General features: G+C 38.1%; 1 protein-coding gene across 24 annotated transcripts in view; it reads right to left on the minus strand.

Moving 5' to 3' along the window:
* Positions 1-22,400, minus strand: part of EIF4G3 (eukaryotic translation initiation factor 4 gamma 3) — a 348,977-nt gene that overhangs the window by 146,806 nt on the left and 179,771 nt on the right. For 9 of the 24 annotated variants that reach the window (XM_070458865.1, XM_070458863.1, XM_070458856.1 and 6 more), the window contains 7 exons: positions 17,874-17,969; positions 16,833-16,874; positions 16,353-16,466; positions 12,893-12,925; positions 2,452-2,472; positions 1,378-1,557; positions 489-603 (listed from right to left, as the gene is read on the minus strand). In XM_070458865.1, coding sequence (XP_070314966.1) covers positions 489-603; positions 1,378-1,557; positions 2,452-2,472; positions 12,893-12,925; positions 16,353-16,466; positions 16,833-16,874; positions 17,874-17,903 — 535 coding nt within the window. In that variant the 5' untranslated portion in view covers positions 17,904-17,969. The remainder of the gene's footprint in view (positions 1-488; positions 604-1,377; positions 1,558-2,451; positions 2,473-12,892; positions 12,926-16,352; positions 16,467-16,832; positions 16,875-17,873; positions 17,970-22,400) is intronic. The other 15 variants (XM_070458859.1, XM_070458845.1, XM_070458862.1 and 12 more) reach the window with 12 other exon arrangements.

The following is a 22,400-nucleotide window of genomic DNA, read 5'->3' on the forward strand; positions in this document are numbered from 1 at the left end:
TCTATGGGGTCGCACAGAGTCGGACACGACTGAAGGGACTTAGCAGCAGCAGCAGCAGCAGCAGCTCCTTCAGAAGGTGTCATTAACTAAATACATTTCTCTAATACTTTTTCCTTAGAAGTCACTCTCTTTAAAAAAAGCTTTCAGGTCAGAACTGTTTGCAACATTTTATTTAAAAATCCTTCCCTGTGGTATAGATGGTAAAGAATCTGTCTGCAATGCAGGAGACCTGGGTTCAATCCCTGGGTGGGGAAGATCCCCTGGAGAAGGGAATGGCAACCCACTCCAGTATTCTGGTCTGGAGAATCCCATAGACAGAGTGTCTGGCGGGAGACAGTCCAAGGGGTCGCAGAGAGTTGGACACAATTGCGCACTAACACTTTTTCACTATCACAACATCAAATCTCACTATCTAAACTGTCCTGCTACACAACAAAATGGAATAAGCACAACAAGCTAGCAGAAACCGCTCGAATTTCCACACTTACCATAGGCACTGGGGAAGTCCCCAGGCCCCGGGCCGGGGTAGAAAGGAGCTGGTCCTGGTGGCTGAACCGGGTACTGCTGTGGCGGCCCCACATACGGAGGGCCACCGTGACGGTACTGGAAGAGAGGGGCGACAGACACGGTGAGTGACACGGAAGGGGCCCTTACTATGGAAAATAAAGGGGTGTGTGTGTGTGTGTGTGTGTGTGAGAGAGAGAGAGAATCATTTAAAGGAGGTGAAGTCACTTTGTTAAACACACTCAGAATGCTTGCTGGCCATTAAGATGCAATGAGTAGATAAACAAGAAGGATTTACTGTATAGCACAGGGAACCGTAAATTCAGTACCTAATAACCTATAATGGAAAGGAACTAAAAAAATGAATATACATAGGTATAACTGAATCACTTGCTATACATCTGAAACTAACACAGTACTGTAAATCAACTATACTTCAATTTAAAAAAAGATGCAATGAGGATGAAGAAAAAGGTGTGCCTCAGGTACAGTCATAGCAAATGAGAGCACAGGCAGATATCAGCTCACTGAAAAATTATTTCAGGCTGACAGCTTTCAAAGACATTTAACAACATCACTGGAACAGCTCGTTACTGAGTCTACTTTAGAGCAACCGACTGTGGGAAAGGGGCTAGGGGAAAGACAGGATATAAAAACAGTTTCTCCATCATCTTAGAAAATTTCAAGAGATGGAAAGAAAACCTCATGATAGTATGAAAAATGACAAAATGGCTTAGACTTATATCCAACCCAAAAGTTCCCGCATCACTAAAAGCCGACGCCATCAGCCATCCTCCCTGCTCGCCTTGGTGAGAGTCTGAGTTAACCCCCACGCTTCTACTGGGGGAGCGCACGGCTCTGAGAGACACTTACCTGGGGTATACAGTACTGAGGCCCCTGGGGCACCGGGTACGGCATGGGCAGATGGTTAACCATCATGATGTGCTGATTGGCCTGATACACCGCAGTGGGCGTCTGTGCACCAGGACGGATGGAAGGACTGCTGTTCGGGATGGCAGCTCTAGGAGGCTGTATTTGAGGCCTCTGGAAAAACTGAGGAGGGGAGGAAAAAAATATTTACTTATTTTTACAAAAGGTAGTGTATAAATTTTACTATTGTGAGCTTTCTTTTTTCCATTAACAAAAATCTTAATAACTTGAATTAGAAATAGAATATAATATTTCACACACACACAAAAAAACATTCTACATGAGGCCCAGCCACACTAATTCCAGTTTTGATCAATGTTGTCCCTCATTTAAAAACAGCAGGGCAGTTTCACTTTTAAAATGAATTCTCAACTAATTTAAAAGTTCTATACCATAAATGATTAATGTTAAAATGTGTGGTAAAATATAACAAAAGGGGCAGTTGGTATCTCTCCAAAAGTTGTTCTGCTGTATTATACAAAAGCATTCCTGCTTTCACGAAGAGTTGATGGCTCATTATCAACTTACTAAAAGCTAAAGTAGTCCCCTAAAAAGATACCAGTCAAGTCATTTATAAAGCATTTAGAATAACAGCAACACCACAAATCTGTCTGGACGTTAAAATTTTCATCTCAGTTTATTGAGGTCAAATTAAATGACCATTATCTGTGAGGGTGTCACATGCTAATTGACACAGAATAGGAAAAGCCTTCATTTTGAAAACAGTGGCAATCTCATACGGAACTGAACCAAGTTTTGCTTTCTCAAATAGCTTGCGATAAAAGCAGAAAATCTAGACAGGCTTGAGAATGGTCTGGAAGGAACTTTCAAATGGCAATCAGTACTTGTGATTATTTATGGTTCTCACTGCGGGCTTAAAAGCCTTGAAACAATATACCAATAGGAAATTCCCACTGTGAATGCACGTATTCATCAGCAAACAATCAATGTCACTCTTATAACAACAATAAGGGGATAGAGAAATAAGGAGGCCATGCAGAACCAGTAGTTTGTTACCTGGATGGGTCTGAATCCTCCCTTCAATTATGAAGCAAGAAAGCAGCAGGAAACAGAAAGAAAGCCAATGGAAAAGCTTACAGATCAGTAGGAAGGGGTGGGACATAGCATGCAGCTCAACAAAAATACCTTTCTATTTAGTAATAACAGGAGAAGAAAGAAGATTAGAAAATCAGAATGACAGTTCTCCACTTAAGAATTCAAGGGCACATGGAACTAAAGAATCGAATGACATTTAGTCAAAGTAAATAAATCTGGAGGCAAAAATATTCTAACAGTATAGCCACAAGTCTTAACAGCTTGGAAGGAAACGTCTGTTTAGTGGACAAGCACAGCTGAACTACTGAGGCCTATTCCTGGCTCTCATGGACCCCCACGGTATGATTCAGCGTTAGTTATTTAGCTAAGACCTACTTTTCATCTTGAGTGGAGATGAGCATTAACAGTAGGAGTGCCATTTGGTTACTTCCAAGTTTGCGAAAGCCCTAAGAAACACCTAAGCTTGTTAACTTTCACCAGACTTGCTAATAACAATGACAGAAACTTGCTCTTTTCAACTAACTAGGTATGTAAGAGGCCACCTACAGGTTTAAAAGGGGAAATACAGTCGTAATCTAAAAGTGCTGTCCAGCTCCAAAGTCTCCCAAGTTGTCTTACGACTCCAGATGTGAGCGCTGCTACTGGTCCTAATAAAGGCAAGTTTGACCTTTTGGCCCTCTCAGGTTTTATCATGTCCTACTCTTGAGTATCAAGCTACCCACAGGTGTTAGGAAGTGACTTTTCATCTTGTGTTGAATTGGAAGACCTGGGATCCAGTGCCCAAGGCTCCTCCCCATTCAGCCCTCAGACCCCAGGGCAAAGAAAACCCTAAAGAGAACAAGGCAGAGAAAAGCAACAGACAGGGACATACAGCAGGAGAATGAAGCGAACGGGGAAAACCAGAGGGCAGCTGGCGAAGATGAGAAGGAAATTCGAGAGGCAAGGGTGCTAATACAGGAGGAGCCTGGTCTGGGTTACAGAGACAATAGTCTTCAAATTATCTCTACTGACACAGTTTTGGTGACAGACACAAGAATTTCTGTCAGTTACAACCAGGAACACTGGACTAGTAAACTTTCCATGCTAGACTTCACTTCTCTTAATTACACAGCAGACAGAATCAATTTTTCATCAACATATGTGAACTTGAGTGTTTTCTGGAATGCAGTATACGTATCAGGAGCCACAAAGCTCTTACAAGACTCAAGGAGAGCAGGGTCATTCATCTGGCTCAATTGTTCGAGCACTCCTAGATGTCAGGCACACTGGATACAGATTAATTCTGTAAGATTCCCTTCCATGAACTCTAGAGGGCAGCCAAGACAAGGAGAGGATTAAACGGACACGTGATGATCCACTGTGGTTATTATCAACTAATTTGTCAAAGTACTTATTGCCTTTGAAGACACATGGTGTTAAGGGGAGGTGAGGGGGCTAGAGAGAAAAAGGAAACTACTCCATTAACTTATGCAGAACAAGAAAAATAGATATGGGTTCAGTTTTCCCATAACCACATTTCTCAACACTATCTTCAAACTGTTCTGCTGGAATTTTTAACCATCTTGTCTAGAATAATTGAGATTACATTTTGCTCAAGCAGATTTCTGAACAGGATAAGACTGTTTGCTTTAGCTGTTTTGAAAGAGAAACAAACAAATGTTTCCAATGATACTCTTAATAACATATACCTGGAGCCAGTAAAACACTAAATTTGTGGTTATGTGGACATACAATATACTTTTTTAAAAATAAACTAAGACTTCAGCTTTGAAACTAAAAAATGTATTAAACGTGCACACTAAATAACAACAACAAAGATTCATATAACACTTTCAGTTACCAGGTACCACTCTGAACACTACATATATATTAAGTTAATCCTCACTACAAATCTCTAAGGCAGATACTATTATTAACACCAGTATTAGATAGATATATGAAGAAATTGAGGGGGATGGGGAGATTAGTAACATCGTTAAGGTCTCCCATGTATAATTTAAACATATTCAGGTTCTGAGCCTGTACTTGTAACTGTTACACACTCTTACCTCTCATGAAACGGAATATCCTTTGTAATTTCAAACATGTGATATGTCAGTCAGGAGAATTCTTTTCAAAAGCTGAAGGCATGTGCCAGGACATTTATCAAACTACACTAATGGGTAGCACATCAATCATAATTGATTACTGGTAAGAAAAACACCCCATCAATCACTTCATTACAACTCATGTATATCACTCAGGAAAACAAATTTATTCTTCCTACAAGACTCTTAATTCTCTATTTCCTTCAGAGTTACTGAAAACTGTTTATACATTTTTTTTTTTTTTTAAATCCCTGGTACATTTAACAGGCCTACACTTACTCAACTTTACTGCACTAAGATTTTCACTATGACAGGCTATTTGGAACTTGTTTCTTCCTTTAAAAAAAACCACGACATCTCTCGGTCGGTCGGTCTGTCTGTCTGTCTGTCTGTCTGTCTCTCTCTCTCTCTCTCACACACACACACACAGGTTGTTATCTCCAGGACTAGAAAAGGTATAATGGCTGGACAAGCAAAGAAATAAAAAGATATGGATTCTCTTCCCTCCTAACTATTCAACCGTAAATACAGCATTAGATTTAACAGTGGGCAGGCATGGCAGCAAACCATACGTTACTGAAAAGTGTGGATGTGAACAGGCTTTCCCAAACTGCTTGCAATGCTTCTGAATACTTTTTCTTCTCCACTGAGTGCTGAAGAATCATTAAAAGAAGCAACACGTCCTGTTTTTGGAAGCACAGTACAGGCCATTTAATCTAACCATATACCTAAAGTTTGAATCTTTAAATGACATGCCTTTGGGGTTATCAGACTTTAGCAACTCAACACAGTTCCACTGTGTTGTTAAATGGGAGTTCTGACACCACAAAAGTTCTTCCTTCTACTGGCTCCAAAGTTTCTGTACCACCTATCCTCTGGTCTGACATCTCCCCTCCCAAAACTCACATGGAAGTCAAATCCTTTCTCTCTGTAAGTGACAACCTGCCATCACTGGCAACTTATCACTATTTTATGTTCCAGGCCAATCACCATTCTGCACCCTTGCCCATCCAGCTAATATTTTTAAATTCCCTAAACTTTTTCTCCCACTGCTCAAAGTTCTCAAAGTAGAGAGCCAAATATAAATATCCAGGTCTGCCCAGAATGTGCCAGGCCCTCACTCAATAAATATCTGCTGCAGAATAAAGGAACAATATCTCTCTTTTATTCTGGACAATTATGCTTCCATTAACGAACAAGGATCACAGCAGCTCTTTTGTCAAAACATTTTACTACCAATTAGTACTGAGTTACAGTCATCTTAAACTCTTTAATCTTCTTTATACATAACCTGGCAATAAGTCATGCTCTTCACTTCTCTGTGTACTCTTATAGTTGTGATTTGAATCTCATATTGGAATTGAGTGCTTTATTCCTCTGAAAATTTATCTGGCTAATTTCAACCCATCACTTCAGATTATATAGAATCTTCTGTATTTGAAATATGTCATGCAATGTCAAAACTACATTACCATCAGCCAACTCGGCAGGCAAGGCATTAATCCAAGTCACTGATAAAAATGCTGAAATGACATAGGCAAGGAGAGAAGGACCTTGTACAACATAAGCATCATCTCCGAGCTCGATTTCAATCCATTTAGTCTTCTGTCTTTCACTAGTATGGCCCACTAGTATGCCAGGAAAACGGCAGAGGAAGAGGACAGCCCCATTTGAGGTGATACTTTGGGTAGCTCCAAAGGGCTGCTGCTGCTAAGTCACTTCAGTCGTGTCCAACTATGTGCGACTTCACAGACGTCAGCCCACCAGGCTCCCCCATCCCTGGGATTCTCCAAGCAAGAACACTGGAGTGGGTTGCCATTTCCTTCTCCAATAGCTCCAAAGGGCTAGGATACATTTAAAACAGAGGCTGAATTTATAGGGGACTCAAGATTGCTGACATTCATAGAAACACTCTAGAAGCAAAAAGGAAAACATTACCTCTTGGAAAATCTTTCTAAAGACACAGTATTTATGCCTTTACCATAGTTTCCTGGCCAACAACATCGGTCACATTGCTTTCTGAAGATGATGTCCATTTCTCTTTTTTTTTTTGGGGGGGGGGGGTGTTGGGGGTGTGTGTGTGTGATGTAGAGCTTGCAGGATTTTAGTTCCTTGACCAAGGGCTGAATCCAGGCCCCCGAAATGAAACCAACCACTGGACCTCCAGGGAATTCCCAAGATGCTGTCAATTAGAATACAACATTTCTTATGAATTTGTTCTCTAACATCATCAAAAGACAAGGACATCTCTAAAAAAAAAACCCCAAAACTATATAACAGTCAGAAATTGAAAAACACCTATTCATTTTCAGCAACTATAAAAAACTTATTCAATCACATTAGTTCTTCCTAAAACCACTGAGTACTTATTAATTTGCAAAGCAATAAAAACATATCAAAACTATGCTTCTGAAATCCCTAGTTTTTTGCATATGTATTGATAGTTTAACCTACTGGAGGGATAAACAGTAAGATTCTCAATTAAGAATTTGTTAGGTTAATATCTTTTTAAAAAAAATAGCACTCAAGGAAAAATAATAGTGTTATGATTTTCTGAGCTAGAAAAAGACAAGTGGTAAAGAGTCCACATAATGGGATATCACTCAAGTATGAATCAGATGTTCTGCTGACTTACAACAATTTATAATGAAGGTTATTCATTTAAAATTCTTTGTGTTTTCCTGCACACAGCCTATATTATCAGATAATTTAGATTTCACTAAGAATAGGAGATTAGACCTAAGGAATTAAGCCCTATAGCTGAGCTGTTCAACAGGCAGCACTAATCATACGTGGTTATTTAAATTAAAACTTAAAGATTCAGTTCTTCAGCCACAATGCATAATTCAAGCACTCAGCAGCTGCACATGACTAGTGGCTGCCATAGTGAACAGCACAGATAGAGAAGATGCACCTCATCACAGAAAGTTGTGTGTGACAGTGCTCCCGCAGAGGACCCTGTCCGAGGGAGGAAGAAGCCCCTACGGAATCCGCCAGGAGCGATGCACAGCCGGGAACAGAAGCACCCTTGTAGAGCACATCGTTCACAGGTAGACAGAGCTCGGTGAAAGGCAAAGGTGCCTCACTGCTAAAGGAGCCTGACACTTATCGCGGGCCTAGTATGTGTCAGGCACTGTGACAGGCAGGTACTTTTAATTATCGCAATACCCTTAGGAAATACATGCTCTTATTGTAATACTTCAGTATTACTTCATGCGTGAGCATACTTTACCCATTTCACACATCAAGCTGAGGTCAAAGATTAGTTTACAATAAAGGTTAGACTGAATCCCAGTTATGACAACTCCCAACCCATATTTTCGTCACTGTCTCTGCTGCCATCCTATAACTCCTTGTGAGTTAGGTACCAGATAAAACTGCCCATCATTGGCCTACATTAAGCTCTGAAAAATACAAGAGTTGTGGTAATAAGACTGCAGAGATGCTTAGTCAGATTTCCTATCTATTAAACTCTGATATGCCAGGTCTGGTCCTAGAGGCAAATTCAACACCTTCATTTGTTTTATTTTCCAAATCTAATAAACTGCCTAGAGCAATATAAATATTTCTGTATTAGGGACCAGGACGTCAAATTTAATATCACAACTTTGAGTACAGAAACCTTTAGAGGTCATAATGGAGAGGATGGAATACAAGCTAGCTGTTTCTTCCTTTTTAAAAAATTTTTTTGCAAAAAGAGCCAAATTACAATTGGAAAACATGCATAGTTTCAATGCCTGCCACCAGGTAACAATTCCTTGATGCCAAATACTGTTAAGTTTTATGAAGCTTATTATTTATTAATGCTAAATCCAATTTCTTTGAACATTATGTGAACTAAATCATTTATCAACATACTGCAAAATGTTTTTGTTCCATGAACAAAGTGCAAAGACTATTCAGCCATGGTATAAAACCAACACTTGATATTTCTTGTGAAATTCAAAAGTAAAATAAGGACAGGAACATCAGTAACTTTAAACCACAACTACACAATCTTCAAAGACCAGATCTACATTATACTAAGTCACTTGTTTTAGTTCTGGGTGTACGTTCTGTTCTTTCAGTTTCTAGGTACCTCAGGATTTTCAAACGTTGGAATAAACATAGTTGACATATTTCTAAAGCCAAGAGTGTTTTGCATATAAAATAAGTTAGGACTACTTCTTTTACTGTTATTCTAAGGTAAAGCTCTCTTCAGGTTATAATGTGCAAAAAGAATAAGAACATCATTACTAAGCCAAAGACTCCCTGTAAAAGCCAAAAATGAACTGTACCAGGAAGATGATGTGGCTGGCACAGCCTTACTCAGAACACGGGATCCCTGACTTAAGGACTCAAACAGAGCTCTGGCTGGGCTCTTAAGACTACGGAAAGATCTGTTAAATGAAAGCAGTGCCAAGAAACAGACACATCCTACCCAATGTCCTGGTTCTCTGAACTAAAACTGTCTACCACCCAAAATCCTGTGGTTCCATTTCAATTCTGATAACTCCACCTCACAAAGAAAAAAAAAAATACACAGGTTCCAGATTACTAAACTGGATGACAGTGTGTTCATAAGGAATTACCTTCAAATAGCTCATCTAAATAACTATTCTTTTTTTCTTTGCAACGTTTTGCCAACTAAAAATTGGCACTTGCCATCTGCCTCCATAAGGATTAAATCACAGACTGCTGCAGTCACTGACCTTCAACACACCCTGAAAGGAGTTCAGGGTGGAGATCAAGAATGAGGCCCTCTGTGCTCTGGGAAAAAATGGCAGAACAGGCCTTAGGAAGATAGTTTCAGAAGAAGCAACTTACATCTCCTCACAACTAGAAAAGCACTAAAATTATTTGTGGTGACGTCTGCTCCTCGTGACTAGCAGTAACCTTCATGAGACTAGCAACAACCTTCAAAAAACTGTGTGCTTGATTGAATGTCCTCCCCCTTTACCAAAAATCACTATACACTGATCCTCCCTCCTGCCTCCTTGCAGCAGTTTCTCAGAGCTACCTGAGATGCTGTCTCCAGGACTATACTTCTGATTTTGCTGCAAGTAAAAATTAACTCACAACTCTCACCTTGTGCATCTTTTTTAGTCCACAGTTTATGGAAACAATTGTTACTAAACATCTATGAGAAGTTATATAAGTACTACAGGACTTTAGAAACATCAAAACGTCATCCAGCATCAAATTATTTTGTAAAAAAACACGAGATCAAAACATTGACAGGACACATGATGGGAAAGGCAGCCACTGGTGAATGATGTAATAGAGGAGAAGCGAGACATCTATTCACTAATCCTAACTAGTCAAAACGGACTCTGACCCTTGACTCAATTCTTTCTGGCCAAAGAAAACAGCCATAGATGGGATGGAAAAAAAAAAAATTGGGGGCCTTCATTCAACTTTGAGTCTTAATCACAACAAACCAAAAATATCCCAGGACATAAATCTTTTCCCTAAAAAAAAGTCTTTTCTGTATGCCAGTCAACATTTGTTTTCAACAATACTGCTTTCTTTACGCAAGCCTCTCTATGTCTTGCTTCATATCATGAGCATCTCCTTCTTCATGAAACTCTCAGGGTTTAGGTCTGAGGAGATGTCTTAAATACAGACTTCAGCCAGTCATTCTTAAATGAGAAACAGTACCACTTCCACAGAGGGTATCTGGAAACGTATGGAGGTATTGGTTTCATTTTGTTTCTTAAACTGTCACTGCAGGAATTCCACTGGCATGCATTAACCCAAAGGTTGCTAAAGGAACTGCAATATAGAGAGCAGTTTTTCATAACTGCTTACTCCATCCAAAATGCCAATACTAATTCCATAGGGAAACAAGCCAAACTGGCCTCTCCATCCATGAATACAAGATGCAAACTCTTCCTAACAAGGTCCTCGAAGGCATCCCACACACTGGTTCAAGCTACCTGATGCTCAGCAGTCCCACTCCAACCACGCTCTCCCCTCCTCCACTTCTCCAAAGCAGCTACTGCAGTAGCCTGAGCCAACGCTGTGTATTTCCTTACTTAATTCTGTGAGGCACAAGGGAAAAAAATGCAATTTGTGTTTAAAAAGGAAGAATATCATAGTAAAAGCAGCCAGCTACCTGAAGTTTTCAGATCCAAAAGCAATGCTCTGGGTTTATGCTGTATCTCAATAACCCATCTTCAAGAACCAGTGTGGGTTTCTTGCTAATGGATAAATAATAAATATACACACATATACAGTTCTACCTTTTAACAGCTAAAATATGCTGGAATTTCACAACCATCATCCTACAGATAAATAAAGGACTAATCTGACAATACATTTTCTGAGATACATTACACATGAAAAATGATTTCAGGATAGAAATTCACCTTTTCTCGGAAAGATTTCTTCAAAGTTTTGCCTGGTTGTTAAAATTTTAGAAAAAGATAAAACGCATCACAAGCCTTTAGACTCGGAAGAAAGTTTTTAAAAACTAGATTTTCCCAAAGCTGACAATATATAAAGACTTAAACATCCCTATTTGAGGACCACTGCAACTGAACTCAAGTAATAGAAACACTTAGCCTTGTACCAAGGAGCTCAGAAACTTTTTTGCTGAGTCACTAGTTTTTTTATTCTGCTTCTTCAACAGAGATCTTTGAGCTTTCTCTCTGTCAGGAATCTCTGGCTTTATCCCTGATTAAAATGTAAACCTTGACTCTAAGGCTCGTGAGCAGATTTGCTATTTTGAAAAAAATGTATAATCAATCTTTTTAACCTAAGAGGTTATCCTTTTTCATTATTAGTAATCTTATCCACCAGATTCGTAGTATATGCCAAACACTCCACTAAGCATGTTATTTGTATTATCTCACATATCTTCTCATTAGTCCAAAGAGGGTACTGATATCATCCCCACTTTGCAGATGAGAAACGGAGACTGAAAGCAGTAAGCAGTCTATCCAAAACCACCGAGCCATAAACCAAGGTCCAGCTGACATCGAACTCCAAGCTCTTAAAGCATTGCAACAATGCTATCTCTATCAAGCAAAAACTATCCCGAGTTTTATTTCTTTATGAAATCCAAAGAACTGCCATCCATTTCATACAACCACCTCTGAGTTCTCCTGCAAAATATCTTTTTTAACACCTCAGAATTTGTTTGGTTTTTACATCATTTAGACTGGAAAACCGTATTAAAAGTAGAGCCTTTTATTAAATCACTGCTAGACAATTAAAGGTTTCAATTAAGCAACATCCAATATGATACCATAGGGAGACACTGGTACTATTTCTCTCATTTTATCAAACCATACTAAGTTGCATGACAATATTAAAAATAGCTAACACTTACTGGCTGCTTATTTTATGTCAGATGACTTACATATATTATCTCTAATGTAAAGGGTATTTAGCCCCACTTTACACACAGGGAAACTGAGGCTAAGAAAAAGAACTGCTTAACTCAGTTGGTTACACAGTAGAGCTGGTAATATAAAGCCAGATCTATCAGGTTTAGAATTTAGAAGATCCTAGGCTCTTTCTACCATAGAATGAGAAAATGTTTCAGAATACTTGAGAGAAAAACATTGCAACTCTTTTCCTTTCTCTCAAACCACTCCCTCTAGTATATTCCTGCTAAATAAACTAGTGTCCGCATACACATTTTTGAAATTTTAATTTACATAATAACTTCATTTAAAAGAATAGGCTAAAAATATTAAAATTAAATAAGGTATCAATTTTCTATATATGCTAAAAATAAAGATAACTATGCAGCAAATGAACATATATTATTGTTAATCAATTTATTAGGCCTATGTTAGTAACTGAGATTAAGTGGTTTTAGAAATACTAATACTATTATATACACATCAATACAAGTTACATCAGAAAGTTAGTTAACAGAAAACTCTTAGAATGTTGCCTATTCCATTCAGTTAAATTTAAACTTACTGCAGATATCCACAAAATCTGTAAGAGCTTAAGAAACTCTTTATTTTTAAACTGTGTTGTAAAAAGAAGAAAATTGGTCTGCTAATAACAAAATGCTATGAAATCAGTGAAGAATAAAGAGAATTGTATTAAATCAGACCAAAACTACTCTTTTTTTGGGGGGTAGGGGCCATGCCACAAGGTATGTAGGATCTTAGTCCTCCAGTCAGGGGTGGAACCTGTATCCTCTGCATGGGAAGTGCAGAGTCTTAACCAGTGGACCACCAGGGAAGTCCTAAAGCTACTCTTGAAGAGTAGCTTGAGTGGGTCCATGGAATGGCAGCATTCTAAGAGTCAGAAACTACTAAAGCCCCCACGCATTAGTTCAGGGTAATAGTGAAGGGGCAAGGGTACAGTACCTGATGATGGGCAGGTCGAGGCCCCGCTGCAAACTGAGGAAAGGAGGGAGAACAAACACAAAAGGAGAGGCACAGAGAGTCAGAAACACCACAACAAAAACCAAAGTTCACACAATATGCCGAAAGAAATAAAACCCACAAGGAAAAAAACACAAACAGTCAAAGCTTTGCTGCAGGACAGTGACAGACAGGTACTGAGAAGATTCAACAGGTTAACACCTCTCTCAGAAATAGTTTGCCATTTATCAGCTGGGAGAGAAACGGCTAAGCTGTTACGCACGTAAGAGTGCTTCTCTGATAGGAATTTTTTTAAACCCTAAAATAAAACAAAAGAAAGTCTGAAACACTAAGTGGTTATATTAAGACAAACATATGAAAAGCCAACTATGCTTATGCTACTGATAATACTGGAGGGAATGAGAAATGCTTTCCCATTACAAGAAATAGCCAGGAGGTAATTTTAATGTCCAGCAGAAAATAAACTGTACTTAAGTTAAACAGGGTATCTCACATATGAAATGGAAATTTCACTATCTTCATCTCTTGGAGTTAAAGATTAAAATTTATCACATATATTATAAATATATAAACATATATATTTACAATATATAAGGAAATATATAAATAATTATATATATTTAAATTCGATTAACTAGTGAAGTTTAATACCAGGCATATCAATAAGCAGAGGTAAAGAACACCATCCTTTAACATGATTAGTCAAAGTGGTACTCTTATAAGCTCAAGAAGAAAAAAAAGAGTAAAAGAAGTCAAATTTCTCAATTACTATGTAGACACAACAGCACAAGACTGCATACTTGTACCTACTGCTATCTGATATTGAGAACAAAAACAAAAGAAAACTTAACTTTTTAGGTAAACCACAGAGCATTTGAAAGAGGATAAAACATATTCCAACTCTTACTTTCCCTAACTTAGAATGGAAGAAAAAGCTTTTTCACCCATAAAATTTTAAGTACAAAAGCTCTAGGATCAAATAATTCATCAGAGCAAAATCAGACTTTCGATGTGATTTTACTAAAAAGGAAAGAGAAAATATTCAGACACGTAGAGTCACCTACTGGCTACCTACACGTTAACTACTGAAATGTTAACCACTCAATTTAACAGTTAAAAGAAAATATTTAGTAAGACGTTTTCACTGCAAACCAAACAAGGGTTTCATTTAAAACATTTAAGGAGCTAAAATATGTATCTTCTTTCAGTTGTTTAATTTCCTATAGAGCCTTCCTTCCGTTAGCGCGTTACTACAGGTGAAGAAGACTGAAGATGAACTAAGAAACAAGTCCCTGTACTCAGAATTTAAGTTACCAGAATTATTTTCTCAACTGTCACTACTGAATATAAAAAATTTTCAAGAAATTGCAGTAGGTCACATGCCACAATGTAGGAGATGACTGAAGACAGCTCTAATCAAGAATTTACCTTAGAAGCTAAAATGTTCCTTATGGCTCAAGTAATGAAAACTGTTTTAACACATTTTGAAACTATTTAGTATAAGTTAACGAGTTCTCCATGACTTGTAGGATCAGGGCATGTTAGCCAGCCATTATACTTGCTAAAAACCAATGTAAAGTAGTTTTTCAGAATGATGATAATGGCAGCCAGATTTCTTGCACAACATTTTCTCTTCAAAGAAACTGAAGTCTTATATTTTCAATTTTCCAACTATGAAAAGAAAACAGATCATACCTCTAACTATGGACATCAAGTTTCAAGAATAGGTACTATTACCCACATGGTATTCACACGGGGGTGGGAGTGTGATATTTCTTCATGACACTTTTGAAGGAAATGGGAGAGAAGGGCCATGTTAAAAAATTAACCTTAGTACAGAAGTACCTGTCTTATCACTGTTCCACAGAAAGGCCCCATTTTTAAGGCTCTACAATAAAAATTGAAACTTTATATATTTGGAATATTCCAGTCAAAAGGGAACTTCCTATGAGCAAGAGGAGTACCTTATAAAATTACACAGATATTAAAAAAATAAAAGTTAGTGGGAAAGTACCCTAGTCTATTTTGCACTAGTTACCATTGGCTATTGAGTTTTTCATTTGTAATGACAATAGTCTCAATCCTACGGGTAACTGTAAGCAACAGAACAAACTGTAATTGCTGCTGGCTTATATTAAAAATAAAAACTTTTGTTTCTTTTTTCTAGGAGGGGTTTTTAAGATGGTAAGGACTGTAGATACTAAGGAAAGCAGCCTTCTGTGAACTCAGATCCAATGTTAACGCCACCCACCCACGCTCCCACCCACCCACGCACTCCCTCTTCTGTGCACAGCTGGTAACTGAGCATGACCAGTATTTATGATGCACCTTTGGCACTTAGCGCCACAGAATATAAAAATAACCGGTGGTTACAGGTTACTGCAAAAGCCAAACTGCCCCCCTCCCCCCATGAAGCATTCAATGATTTCACTATTTTGGAGGCTATTAAACAATAAATTACAGTTTTAAATAGTTCCAATATAACCAGAAAATGGAACAGAGAGGTAGTTTTTCAATTTTTTTTTTTACTTTTAAACAAAACTGTCAACAATATACAAGTGTCAAGCAGAAATACAGGCACAAAGATCACCTCAAGGAGGGAGGGGGGCCACTTGAAGCCAGTTGGATTGCAAAGGCAGCTGTCCAGGGAAGAACAGAAAAGCCTAAACTGCGCAATCGCCAATGGCCCATTAATGCAGAAATAGAATGGAGTAAGCTTTAGCCGCTCCACAAAGCCATGGGAAGAGTCCCTTCCTGAGTGCAACAGCTTACCTCTCCTCACCAGCTGGGGTAGCTGTGGGATGGATGAGACTGGACTATGGCAACTTGGGATGTGAGAAGAAAATGCTATCCTGCCAAATTCCAAACCCAACTTTACCCTCCCAGCACCAACACAAACGAAATAAAGAAAACTGGACCCAAAACAAGAAGCAAGAGTGTGCAGGGTCTGCTAGTCTTGCACTTGTTTTGGGGTATGTAATGGAATGTTATGTGTGTGGTTTTTAGTAATGGGGGTGGTAATGGTCACTAGCAGAGCAGATGGCAAAAACTGCATAGAGGATAGTATCTGAAGATAGTTTATGACCACAGAAAAATGGCTGACAACTACAGACAGTTTTCCCTTTGATAACCAATTATAAAATGAAAGAGGGAAAAAGAAGCCTTTTAAAAAGAAATTTATCTCTTAAAATCAAATTCATCTCAAAGGGATATCCCTCTAAACCCCAAATTACTCCTGTCTAATTCCCAATAGAAAAGACCCACCCAATTTGTTATTCTTTTCCCCATAATGCCTGGCAAAAACTGCAATGCCAGGTTAGACTTTCAGAGAGGATGCAATCAATCCATTTGTGTTCATCAGCCAATAGATGGATGTGGTCAAAAATAATGAGTGCCGGAGGCACCACTGCCTGCAAGAAGTACAGTTTGTTATATTGCTTACAATGCAGTATTTTATCCAGCCTCTTCCAGCCAAGGACCTGTAAACGGGAGTCTGTTCCAAAACCTTCCTCCTCTTCCAGTTGTCTGTGCAATGTATTGGCACTGTTCTGCTGGGCTGTCAAAAAAACTGGTTTAGAGATGCAGCTCTTCAGTCAGGTTTTGCGCCAGTTCTAACCATGTAAATTCTTTTCTTTCCCAATAATTATACAAGGCGTAGAGGGGTTAAAAGGGCCATAGAATTCTTTGCAATAACAGCTTACCATAATGTTCCATGTTTAGTGATTAGAACTGGTGCCTATCTAAAGTAATCTGGCGAGATCTCAAGGCCCACTCCAAGTGGTCAAGTGTCCACATTCCCAAACCACTCTCAGAACAAAACTTGCATCAGACATCTTGTTGACCATTGCAGCAAAAAAGTAAACAAACAAAACAAAACAAAAAAACCAGACAAGCAAACAAGCAACTAGGACCAAAGTCCCACCTCTTTAGAATGGTTCCTCCACCCCCGGGGGAGAACCAGGATCTAAGAAAAGGGATTGAAGAAGAGGGAAACAGGGAAAGGAAGGTAGGAAGAGGATAAGAGAGAGATTACATCTTGGAGAAGTCTATGACCTTACAGTTCTTTGAGGAATTCTGTCATCAACTTCAATATTCCTAAATTCATGCATAAAATCAAATGAATAGAAGCTAATGCAATGAAATATTCCTGTACTACAGGCAAAAAAGCAAAGGTGGAGAACCAAAAGAAGATCCCTGTACTCTGAGAAAAACACAGAGCGGAGACAGAAGTAGGGGCGTGAGAGACAATGAGATGTTACAGAAGCACCTTCTAGCAAACACTAATCATGCAGGGCAGGAAACACCATTCTAAGGAATGGACTGCTGAAGCCACTGTACACTTTTGTGAAACAGAAGGATGAACCTTGAGTAAATTCTCTGTCTTTGCCATACTTATTGCAAACCATGTAAAAGATGAGCAAAGAGGATGACAGTGTTTATACTTCTATGACAATTTATTTACCATCTGAAGAAATAAACACACCATTGGTGTAAGTCATGCATATGTCCACACAGTCAAATAGAACTGATCAAGTAATTAATACTGATTTAAAAGTTGTACTTCCCTAGGCACTGGAATCTCAGAGCCCAATTAATGAAATGTAATTTATTTTCAAAACCATGCTTTACAAATCTCCTGAATTTTGAACAGTACAAACAAAAACTTAAGAGCTGAAATGAAGTGAACTTGAATGCAACCAGAACTTGAATGACACAAAAAAGTAAAAGAAAAAAAAAAGGGAAAAGGCTCCATTTGTTCTTTTCTTAATAAATTTAAATAATTCCCATAGGAAAGGTCTGAAAATGCAATGCTATCCAGCAGTAACAGTAATAATAATTTTAAAAATTGTCTTTGTAATAAATTTCTAAAATCAAATAAAAATATGAACCAAAAGAACCTAAGCTACAACAAACACAAATTTAGGTGGAGAACATTTTCTAGAACAACCTTCTGCTTACTTACCGGAGAACGGGTTTGAGGTTGTGAATTCATTGTCTGAGAAGCTTGAGGATAGACCAACGTGGTTGGACCTGCATTCTGTCCAGAGGGATAAGGGGTCTGTCAAAGAATGACAAGAACAGTATCATACTGTGAGTAAATGTGGCCTGGGTAACTCAATTTTAAAGAGTTTGAGAGTTCAGTAAAGTGTTCATTAATGTGGTTTACAGCTCTGTTTTTAAAGGCCTATCTTTATCACAATATCCAGCAATTCAGAATCAGTGCAACCTTTTTAGAATTTATCTTAAATCTCTAATAAGAAGCAATTTCATCACACAACTCAGAAGGGTGAGCAATTTAAAACTGATGAATAATTTATTTGAGACTGCTTGACCGCAGTTAACTGACACCTCAGAAAGTGAACCTACAGATAAGGTGGGGAACACTGTACTTTATTTTCAATATATAGTTAGTGGTATATTGAAGTGTAAACTTCTGGCTGTCCAGGTAATAAACACAGTGCTGAGATACACCACTTATAAAAACACAGAGAAATGTTATCTCTTTCTACTCAAAAAGTTAGGTGAGTACTCTCCCCTCTCATAGCTGGCATACTATAGGAAAAAAAGAACAATCAAGATTTCTTTCACTGCAGATGCTGAAAATGTGCATGCTGGCCATATTTCATCTTATTGAAACTTTTGACTAATATTTTCCACACCAGAGCCAGTTGTCAACACTGCAAAACAAGTAAGTGAATTAACATTCACGCTCAAGTTCTTTCATTGTATAATACTACCCTACTGTCCACACAAAGCTGGTGCTCTATAAATACTGAGACTCTATCATTGCTCTCAAAACAGGTATTAATAAAACAAATAATTTATTTTCCTTCAGCTTGGAATTACTCTTTCAAACAGACAAAAAATAATCAGGTACTCCTCATATCTAACTAATATGCGTCACCAGCGGATGCACACCCTGCACACAGGCAGCTCTGCCTGATGCAAAGCGGGACATGTGACGACTGCCACATGTCGGTGCACGCCGCTGTGCCTGAGCGACACTTCAAGAGGGGCGCTGACACGGAAATCCTGCCTACAGATTACTTGGCTTTCTCACAGAGAATACTTCCATTCTTTGTGACTGTTTTAGAAATTTCATAGGAATGATGTGACTTGTACCTACTGCTGAGGCAGGGGGTATAACTATGAGAGATGCCTCTGTACTTTTCTTCTGCATTTAATGACATGACTACCCAAGTTCATTGATTAAATTATTCTGGAGGAACTTAACATACTATTTAACATACTATTTCATACTTTGTTCAAAAATATTGCAGAAGCTTGAGTGGGAACAGTCTTTGCGCACGATTTATAACATCAAATGCAAAGGAGACAAGGGATGGTCATGTTGATAGTCATCACAGATTTTACTTATACTTTTCTGTTTCAAATACCTTCAAAGTTATCACAAAGATTTACTTCTCCAAGGATATGTACATGAGTACTTTGTATTTAAATGGCAATCCAGATCATTTTATAAGTTTACAAGAGGTACAGACATAGTCTCATTTTCATCACTATTTTCAAGTTTCAACGAAAGCTCCTAAGTTAATCATTTTTATTAACTGGACATACTAAGAAAAAATAGGAAATGGTGGTAACTGAAAATCTGTTAAGGAAATGCCAGTGAAGGAAGACAAGCCAATCAAAACACACTTTGTATTGCACACATAACCTTTAAGAATAATAACTAAAAAACAGTGACTGGGACAATTAAATATAGAAATTTGAGAATGAATTCCGTATAACACAGAACACACTAACAGCATCTTAGGTCCAGATGCTGACAGTTTTCAAAATAAGGGTATGTGAAAAAAAATTAGTAAGAAGTTTCAATTTTCAAAATATAAAAGAAGAAAATTAAGCAAACAATTATAGACTTTAGATAGTTCTTAATATGCTTCACACACAATTCGAAGCACTGTGCACACTACAAGGAGATGAAAGGTCAGTACTCCTGCTTTAAAACGCTCACTTCCTCTTAAATGAATGAATGACGCCATGAAGACCAAAGTCACACTGTGCGTGTGTGCACACACACAAATCCAATTTAAAAATCAAGCAGCCACAGCCTTTCAAACATTTATCAGATGATACTTACCCAATTTAAAATAAGCTTCTACATTTATTCCACAATTACACCTCAAAAAACTTACCCTAAAGATAAATTCATAATGGCAAAGAATAAAGAAGAATTGCATATTCCATTTATAAAAGAGATGTTAAAGTACACTATATTCAATCAAAGAATGTAGTGCAAATTTTGAGGAAAGAAAAAAAATCAGGAAAATCTATATAAACTATCATGGAAAGATATCTATAATATTAATGACATAAGCAAATCACAGAATTAGTCAGAATAAAAACCCTATTTGTACAGTATTTTTTGATATATACAAATAGGATACTTAAAAAGATGTCTTGGGAAGATATATAGCACACTTAAAATTGCTATTTCACAGAAAGGTAACTGAAAGGGGGATATAGGATACAAATTGTAGGTTTTATTTTATATACTGTGTATTAAAAGCACAGCCGATTTTATTGTGCTTCACATTATTTCACTTCACAGATATTGTGATTTTTACAAATTAAAGGTTTGCAGGAACCCAATATTAAGCATGCCAGTCTTTTTTTTATTTCAAGTATAGCTGACTTACAGCGCTGTATTAGTTTTCAGGTGATTCAGTTATATATATCTGCATGTAATTATTTTTCAGGTTCCTTTTTATTACAGGTTATTACAAGATACTGAATGTGGCTCCCTGCGCCACACAAACATGACTATCAATTAACTCTACTTTCCCAGGATCACTTGCTCACTTCATGTGTCTGTGTCACATTTCGGTAATCCTCACCACATTTTAAACTTTTTCATTACTATTATTATATTTGCTATGGTGACTTGTGATCAGTGATCTTTGATGTCACTATTGCCACTGTTGTGGGGCAGCATGAACTGTGCCCATAGAAGTCACCAAACTTAATCCACATGTGCTGTGTGTATTTCAACTGCTCCACTGACAAGTTGTTCCCCTTTTCTCTTCGTCTCCTTGGGCCTCCCTATTCCCTGAGACACAACAATACTGAAATCAGGCTAGTGAATAACCCTGCAATGGCCTCCAAGCAGTCAATCGAAAGGAAGAGTCCTATGTTTCTCATTTTAAGTCAAAAACTAGAAATGATGAAGCTTAGTGAGGAAAGCATGTCAAAAGCCAAGATTAAGATGAAAGCCTGGCTTCTTGCACCAAATAGTCAAGCTGTAAATGCAAAAGAAAAGTTAGTTCTACTACTTCATTAGATACACGAACGGTAAAAAAATAAAACAGCGTTCTTGCTGATGTGGAGAAAATTTTAGTGGTCTGGAAATAAGACTGGTCACAACATTCCTTTAAGCCAAAACCTAACCCAGAGCAAGGTCCAAACTCTCTTAAATTCTATGAAAACAGAGAGGTGAAGAATTTGGAAGAGGAAGGTATGAAGCTAGCAGAGGGGGTTGTTTCATAAGGTTTTAGAAAAGAAGCTGTCTCCATAACATACAAATACAAGGTGAAGCCACATGTGCTGAGGTGGAAGCTACAACAACTTACCTATAATATTTAGCTAAGGTAAGGAATGAGGGTGGATACACTAAACCGCAGATTTTCAGTGTAGATGAAAATAGCCTTCCAGTGGAAGAAGATGCCATCTATGAGGTGCACAACTAGAAAGGAGGACATTCAATGCCTGGATTCAAAGGACAGCCTGACTCTCTTGACAGGGGTTAATGTGTCTGAAGTCCCTGCTTGTTTCACCATTCTGAAAAGTCTAGGGCCTTAAGAATTCTGCTGTATCCACTCTCCTTGTACTGCAAACATGGAACAACAAAGCCTGGATAGCACATCTGTTGACAATATTGTTTACTGAATATTCTAAGCCCACTCTTGAGATCTAATGCTCAGAAAAAAGATGCCTTTCAAAATATTACAGCATGTTGACAATGCACCTGGTCATCCAAGAGCTCTGATGGAGATAAAAAAGATTTATGATGTTTTCATGCCTACTAACATAACATCCGTTCTGCAGCCCATGACTCACAAGGTAATTTTGACTTTCAAATCTTACTATTTAACAAATACATTTCTTAAGACTATTTAGCTGCCACAGACAGTGATTCCTCTGCTGGATCTGGGCAAAGTAAACTAAAAACCTTCTGGAAAGGATTCATTATCCTCGGTGCCATGAGGAACCTTCATGAATGATGGGAAGAGGTCAACATATTAACAATAATAACAATAACAGGAGTTTGGAAGAAGTTGATTCCAACCTTTGTGGATGACCTTGAGGAGTTAGAGAGTTCAACAGAGGAGTCACTGCCGATGTGAAAGAAACTATAAGAGAACTAGAATTAGAAGTGGAGCCTGGAGATCTGACAGAATTGCTGCAATCTCATGATGAAACTCTGACAGATGAGGAACTGCTTCCTGTGGCTGAGCAAAGAAAGGGT

The sequence above is a fragment of the Odocoileus virginianus genome, chromosome 30 (genome assembly GCF_023699985.2).
Source record: "Odocoileus virginianus isolate 20LAN1187 ecotype Illinois chromosome 30, Ovbor_1.2, whole genome shotgun sequence".
Classification (NCBI taxonomy): Eukaryota; Metazoa; Chordata; class Mammalia; order Artiodactyla; family Cervidae; genus Odocoileus; species Odocoileus virginianus.